Raw genomic sequence first — 8,239 nt, 5'->3', positions numbered from 1 at the left:
GCTAACTATAAGACTTCCTATAAGAAAAAGGTAAATCTATTGAAAGTTTTATTGAGAGCTTTAAACTGAGAGACTTGTTGAGCATGGCTATATCAAGTCAGCTTTTGATCAAGAATTCATACAATTAATCGGATATGTCCTAAACTTCCTGATAAATTATTATTAAAATATATAGCAATTTTTAGACCTTGTTCCCATAATCTTAATCTTGTTTAAAAACATTTTTAAGTTGCCTTGTAAAGTTCAAGTTAGTCGCGTCTTGGTTTCTGAACCTAGCAATAAAGCAACAAGTTTTTGGTTTTTAATAGCAAATGATTGTAATCTGATGATATCCTCTATTCAAATATTTGGCTTATGTACCAAGCGCCTGGTTAGGATGCTAAGAGAAAAAAAAGAACAATCAAAGTTCAGCATAACTTGTTTGTTGTATGTTTTTCTGATTTCATTTGCTTGATACACTCTTTGAACTGATATCAAATTCCGAATCGTTAACATGGCCCCAGCGATGGGGTTTCGCCTTCCTGCCATCGATTTCGATCTGTTGCCATTTGACAATATCTCGCAAATGTGACGCGTCCAAATCATAAATGAGCAATAAATAACACATTGCCACATGTAAAGCTGAAAGCTGCCACAAGGCAGACACAGCGAGATGAAGATTTCGCTTACATGTTTATGTCGCATGCGGCTATATATGTTACGTATGTATTTATATACATTTATTGATGTCGTTGAAGCTGTTGAACGTGCCTCATGCCAAGGGTTGGCTTGGGGTGCTGCTGCTGCTGCTGCTGCGACTGCTGTTGTTTATACCCTGAACCGATTGAGCATGGGTAGAAGGGGTATAATGGGTTTGTCTAAATGTCTGTAACAGAAAGAGGAAGGCCTCTCTGAACCAATAAAGTGTGTATATGCATGATGAAGATGACTTGTAAAGTCGATCAAGACATGTCTGTCTATTTTTTCCTCAGAGTAAACGCTTCGAACTCAGCAACATGCATGTTAGTACAAAGTTTTGAGTATCCAGCACATTACTCTTGCCGTCAACAAAATATGTTAAAAATGGGATGGAATATCGAAGCATGACTCGAAGAGTAAAAGAGCTACATACTCCAAACTTTGCAAGTTCTCCTAGAGTATAAACAGTACATATAGTTGGATGACATATATGTACACATTTATTCATCAGTTAATCTGAAAGCACTGAATGTATATATTAAAAGGTTGGGAAGTAGGAAAGGCCCAGCAGAAGTGCGCAGTGAGCGCCATGCCAGTCTTCTAGTCGGGCAAACTCGACTTGTTTTTTGCTTTTGCTTTGTTGCGCTTGTTGATCAAATTTAATCATATTACACATATTTCGCTCTTTATGCTCTGTTACCCCATATGGCTGTCGGGCATTGCCAGAGCACTGTGCTCCACTGTGCTCGCCTGTATTTGCTGTTGTTTACATGCACACCGACGGCCAAATGGGCAAAAATAACCAATTTGAAAATTAATGCCTTTAGGATATTATTCATAAAACTCGTGTACTGCAATGTTGTTGTGTTCACTGTGAGTGTGTGTGTGTTCGGGAGTGTTCGGGAGTGTTCGGGTGTGTGTTGTTTAAAGCAACATGAGCCTGTGTTCCAGAGAAAGAGAGAGCGAGCCGAAATGAAAGCAAATCAGCTAGGAACTGAAGCTGATGCACACAGGACTCGTCCTGACCAGCGCACCCTGCCGCCCTGCGGCCTCGCCAACATATTTATGCATGTAGATTTTTGGTTTCGCCATTTATGCTTCATTCCGTGCTCAGCTCTTGGCTAGATGCGCCCCTCTCCGGGCCCGGCTGGGTCCGGCTTGGCTTGGCTCTTTTGTGCTGTAATTGCCCTGCGGTATTTGGCGCGTTGAAGTTTTGCCAGCGACCGCAAAAGTTTATTGCGCGCTATAAATTTAATGCAAAAGCATTTGACTGAGGAGACAGGACGACGACGACGACGAGCCGGCGAAATATGCAGCGAATGCCATAATTCAATTTAAGCAATTTTCGCTTAAATGCCACACAAAATGAAACTGAAAGTTTTGAATGGCGACCCAAAACCGAAGCCGAAACCAAAAACTAGCGCCAGCCTTTAGCAAAAGAAATGCCTGCAATTTGTTTGAAATTCAGTTCAAATAAAATGTGAAATCAGCCAGCTGCTGCTGCCAAGGTTAAAGGTCGGCCGCGCCAGTCAAACAGTCAAGCAGTCAGTTAGCCAGTCAGTCTCTCAGTTGCTCACTCGACGGCTCAGTCAGGCGGCAGGCGGCAGGCGGCAGGCGGCAGGCGGCAGGCGTTGTGTATCGTATCAATGCGCGGCTTGGCATAAAATGCTGTAGGAAATGATTGCGGAAATTACACTAAATCGCAGTCAGCCGCGACACACACACGCACACACACACGGATCAGCCGTTGCCGCCGCCAGGCAAATGCCAGCGAATGAAGGCCCACGCGGCGTATGAGTAATGCAAATATTTGACTGTGGCTGGCTCTGAGACGTCTTTGATATTCCTTCATACGCGGCATTGTACATTTTTTATGGGACAAGCAAAGCCTTAGTCAAGTTCCAAAAATTATAAAGCAAAATATATTGTGCGAAAAAAATACAATTTTTAAAAAGATTGTTCGGCTACGCATAGTTAAGAATTATTTCAAATATTTGGATCTGAGTTTTAGTTTTCTCGGTAATAATATTTTATGAGGCATCAGCAGTATTATAATTTATAAATTATAAAATTGTATATATTTTAAAATACTGTCCTTAATTTGAATAATTTATTTAACTATATAGTCGTTCTTACAATAGAGCATTTGCACTTCGTTCCGCATTGCGGTTGGAAGAATATTTAATTTTTGCTCCCGGCTGCTGTCACGATTTAAGTAAATAAACGTAACAGTAAATATAACATGTTGCTCCTGTGTTGGTGTTTGCTGTCAAGTGGTTTTTTGGCAATCTAAAAGTTGAATAAGACTTTCACTTTAATTCGTGGCACGTGGCACGAGGCACGAGGCACGAGGCGTGTTGGCCCCCAAAGAGTTGCAAAAGTCAAATATGCCACAAAATAAAAAAAAAAATGGAAGAAATTTGACAACAAAAAATAAAATAAAGAAAAAACCCAAAAGGGACATTTGATACAAGACACACGCGCACACACACACACACCCCTACTCACACACACACACTCACACACAGACACACTCACACCCGCACACTGTCAGCCCGATGTCTCTTTTGGCGATCATTTGCCTTGACTTTTGGCCGATTTTGAGCGAACTAATTTATTTTGGTCGCGTGTGTTAGCCGGGTCAAAGGCATTGTGGCCGTTGTGTTTATATTTGGCTTGGCTTAATGGCTTTTAACCCTTCCAACCCCGGGGCCAAGTTGAGCTGCCCCGCTAAATAAGTTAATTTACGCTTTCGGCCAGCTGCGTTTCGGGGCCAACAGCTGCTTAGCGAAAATAATAACGCTCAATTAATTAAATGCATTTTAGATCGATAAAATTTCTGCGCATTGCAATAAATTAACGTTCATAATTTTGTTCAGCTTTTCCAATTAAAACAACATAATTGCCAAATATTTGCTTAAAAAAGCCAAACAGTTTTTTATGATTTACTTAAATGTGGCAAAACGCAAATTAATAATGCAAACTGTTTGTTTAAGTTAGCTAATTTGAAACAAATGCATTTGAATAATGTTTTTATATTTTTCTGCAATTTGCATGCGCATAATTGCCTTATGTACACATGTGTGTGTGTGCGTGTGTGTGTATTGTTTTTTATTTAATTAAATGCATTTCAAGCATAAAGTTTGATTACAAATATTTTTCTAAATTTATTTGGCTAGCTCAATAGAGCATCGCAGTGGTGTTCAGTGAATTAAGAATGTAAATCAAATATATATTTTTATTTTTATACCCCTGAACCCATTAAAAACGGGTAAAAAGGGTAAAATGTATTTGTGCAAATGTATGTAACAGGCAGAAGGAAGCATCTCCGACCCCATAAAGTATATATATTCTTGATCAGCATCAATAGCCGAGTCGATATAGCCATGTCCGTCTGTCTGTCCGTCCGTCCGTCTGTCCGACTGTCCGACTGTCCGTCCGTCCGTATGTATGAACGCAAGGATCTCAGAACCTATAAGAGCTAGAGAAATTTTAGCTGTAGGTCCTCCTAGTCCATGCGCAGATCGAGTTTGTTTCCGATATTCGATAACTTGCCCCGTTTCCAAGTAATCGATAAAACTCGATATCGAAATCCTGTTATTGGGCAATTTTGGTAAATAATAAGAGCTAAAATCACCAAACTTGACATGTAGCTTCTAGAATATTATATTTATCAAGTATCTTTCATTTTATACCTATCGCCCGTTGGAAGACGAGTGTTCAGGGTATCCCCTCGTAGGGAGCTCCCGACTAGAACCTCTTACTTGTTTATTAATAGATTAGCTCAATGCATTCAAATGGCATATACGTATTTTTTTCAAAGAAAAGAAATTGTCTAAGTCTATAATATTAATTAAGAACGTTAATCAAATATATATTAAAAATTTTTTAATAGATTGGCCCAACGCACAAAGTTGGCATATACTTTCTTTTTTTTTAATAAAATATATTGCTTAAGTCTACAATGTAATTTAAAGTAAGTAACTGGCAAATTTAAAATTCTTTTGAAATGCAGTGAAATTTGCACAGGCCAATAAATTTAATTAGTTTAAGTAGCGCGCTGTGGCTTGGAGCAGTAACCAAAGCAGCTGCCAAAGCCACACGCAGTGCGGACCAGAAACTTTGCCAAATTAGTTCAAAGTTCAAATTTAGGCCAACAACAACAAAATATGAGAGTAACAAAAAAAAAACCGAACAACGGCGAGTCAATTATTAAAAATAATTACTTTGGCCAAGTTGCCACAGTGCAGGCATTTATGTATCTGCCACGCCCCCGCCGCCCACACAGCAAGTTGAAGAGCAAAAAGCAAGTTGCCCCATTTGTTATTTATAAAAGATTAAACCGCATAAAAGCAAGCCGAACGCTTGTAGAAACGCAGAAATTATAATAATATTTACCTAAATATGCCTACAGTCAGTTTTTCAGCCCCCCCCCCCCCTCTCTCTTTGTCGCGTGTATGTGTGTGAGTGGGTGGGGGCGTGGCTTATTTATGGCCACGTCCCTAATTGAATTGCAGTTTATTTGGCGGGGGCTACTTACACAAAAGCTGCCCGCGCAATGGCCACAATTTTTTAATTAACTTTCGGCGCTGCGGCAAAGGTCAGTTTGGCTGGAGTCTCTTTGGGCCCGAGTCTGGCGTGGGGCTGGTGAAATGATTTATACGAAACAATTATCAGTTTAAATGGCTTATTGAAATGCGCAAAACATTACAGCTGAAGCGCATTTCACCTGGCAGACTGCCAGCCAGGCGTCAAGCTTTAATTTTATTATTATTTTTTCCCAACGTAACAAGATTAAAAAGTTTCGCACGACAGCCGCCAGTTTTCCCCTTTGTTGTTGCCGCACGCCCTGGAAAAGCGGAAAACTCTGCCACGCTGACTCCGGCCAAAGTGTTTGCGATAGTTGCCGAGCTGCTGCATTAGCAGCGACTGGCTAAAAACTTGTTGCTTAATGAAAATTAAAATGGAAATCAAAATGGGGCCACGGTTCGCCAGCCCCAGCCCCATTCAATGAACCACAACCAGAACTCAAATGCAAATATCCAATACAAATTCAATAACAGATAAACCTAAAATCACAGCAAAGCACAAAAGTCACAAAAAATGCACAGGGAACTGCAATTGGCCGGGCGAAAAAAAATCACACAAAATATCTAATACACTCGCCTGAAATATAAATATGAATTAAATATCAAGTGCAATTTCGGAAGATTTCAAAATATATATCCTGACGTTAACTTTATAAATAAAATATTTGATTAGTTGCATTGAATTCTACTTGAAAACTTTCGTCATAATTCAAAGTTAATGATGCGTTTATTTCATAAATTCCTCAAAATGACAATTTGACAACTTGCATCGAATTTTATATATTTTAAATTAACAAAATGTGTTCCAAGTTTATTTTGTGCATTTAAAATATATGAAATCCATTTGAAATCTGCTAGCTTTGCCAAATGTTAAGAGCTGGAATATTCTCACATATTCCAAAGTAAATCTCTTGATCTCTCTGCTTTTTAACGTACACCTAATGGAACCTCTCGCGTTCTGGTATTTTTATGAATTTCCTAGCGAAACACGCATGATGATGCGACGGCGGTATAAGCCCATATTCTCCATTTGTGGTCACCGACGGCCTGATGTCCTCCATGTAGTGCATAGGGTAGCAGCAAACCTTTTTATGCGACTCCTTCCTCGGCTCGTCGATGGCTGCCGTGTGCACGCCACGCAGTCGATGCATTTGGGCGTATTTCTTGAACTCCGCCTCGCCGTATTCGTCCAGACTCTCCTTGTAGACCTCGCCATAGCGCGCATAGTGTTGGCCCTGTGCTTCCGGATACCAGGAGTACAAATCATTCCAACGATCGCGCAGCTCTCTGATCTGCCTGGCAACGAGGCGGTGATGCTTCAAATGTTCTGTGGTTATGACTTCCTTCATTACTTCGATCGTTCGATCCGTGGCTCGAATGTTGAAGTTAATTCTCTATTCTTGCTTTGTTAACAATACAACAACAACAAAAAAAAAACAGAGCAAAAAATAATTGGTTTCTCAAAAGAAAAGTTATTAAAAGCCAACTGTCTATGTAAATGTTTAGTATATCAAACATGCATATTTTGACGTTCAATATAGTTGAAAACGTGATTAATACAAAAATCTTGTTATGCTTAAATTATTTTGATCTCTTCTGCATTTAATCTTTATATAAAATGTGTTCCGCATATTTCAATTTGACGTTCAATATTATTTAAAACAGGATCAAAACTAAAATCGTATTATTATAAATTTATTTTTGTCTTTTAGGCATATAATCTTTTTTTTAAATGTGTTCCCCTTAATCACAATCTGTTGATGAGGAGGTTAATAAATTTATTATATCGATATAGTATAAAAGTATATCTGACTTCCGTAAGGTCTATAAATCAGCAATTATAATAATTTCATTTATTGTTATAATGTTAGCTTCAATCTTATCTAAAGAAAACTTTCGTTAATCGAGAAAAAAAAGCTCCCCATTTGAATGTGGTTTTCAAATTCAATAATTTGATTTATTACTTCAATTATTTAAATAATTTGTGTGCTGTCTAAATGAGAACTATTTAAAGCGTATTCCAAATTCGCTGAACTTTTAGGCATAGGTATTTTTTTCAAATATTTTTTTGTGTATTCAGTCGTTGGCTTTTCATTTCTGGCCACTTTTTATTCACAATCAAAGCCGAGCGCATCAATTGCATTTCAGCAAATCGAAAATGGTCGCTAAAAATGTGACGAAAATAAAATAAAAATTTAAAACAAACTGACAAAATGCGCTGTGGTCAGCCAAAAAAACTGCAGACAGACGTCCATTTGGATCTGTTTAAAGTGTAAATAGTTGTTGTTGAAATGAAATGCAATAAACTGTGCGTAATTTGTGCTGCAAGGCCCCGAGAGCATGCCATATACATATATAATTCAGCGACAAAACAATTAAAACTACATGCTGAGCGAATGCAGATCCAAATCCAAATCCAAAACCAGATTCAAATCCAAGTTCAAATGCCATGCAGGGCGCAGTCAAATGCGAAATGAGTTGCTTCCGCAATGACATGCCAGCTGTGTGCATATGGTAGGAGTGAGGGGGAATGGTGGGGAGGCAGGGGGCAGGGGCTGGCCAGACAGTTCGGGGAGTGTCACGTTCTGTGTGCCATAAATTTAGCATTATTCGTGCATAGATTCTCGTGCATTTCGGTTAATAAAAACCGCCAAAAAGCAACAACAGCAAAAATCGAAAAATAAAAACATTTCGGAACGACAGCAAAGGGAATTACAACAACAACAACAACAAAAATACTGGGGGGAAAAGAAAGTACATTTTGATGGGCAACATGGCGTATGCTTGACCACATCCGACTACACACTTCCGCGCATTTGGTGTAACAAAACCGCGCGCTGGTTGTTAACAAATGACTCGATGTGGTCGGCGCATTGCCAACGCTGCGGGTTCAAACAACACCAACAACAACAACAACAAGAGGGAGCTGGTTGGATATCTGTAATGACTCATTTTCATGGCGGGTTTGGCTT

The 8,239-nt window shown here is 39.2% G+C and overlaps 1 protein-coding gene across 1 annotated transcript; it reads right to left on the bottom strand.

Annotated features, from left to right (window-relative positions):
- Positions 1-6,050: 6,050 nt before the first annotated feature.
- Positions 6,051-6,698, bottom strand: LOC135427675 (uncharacterized). The gene has a single exon (XM_064681253.1). It carries the CDS (start codon positions 6,614-6,616, stop codon positions 6,206-6,208), a length of 411 nt encoding a protein of 136 aa, XP_064537323.1. The 5' UTR covers positions 6,617-6,698; the 3' UTR covers positions 6,051-6,205.
- Positions 6,699-8,239: the final 1,541 nt, after the last annotated feature.

Source organism: Drosophila montana, unplaced genomic scaffold (genome assembly GCF_035044405.1).
Source record: "Drosophila montana isolate Dmon_TW-CO22-7 unplaced genomic scaffold, ASM3504440v1 contig_2192_1, whole genome shotgun sequence".
NCBI lineage: Eukaryota > Metazoa > Arthropoda > Insecta > Diptera > Drosophilidae > Drosophila > Drosophila montana.
The sequence above is the reverse complement of the archived record's forward strand: the minus strand, read 5'-3'. Positions and strand labels throughout refer to the sequence as shown.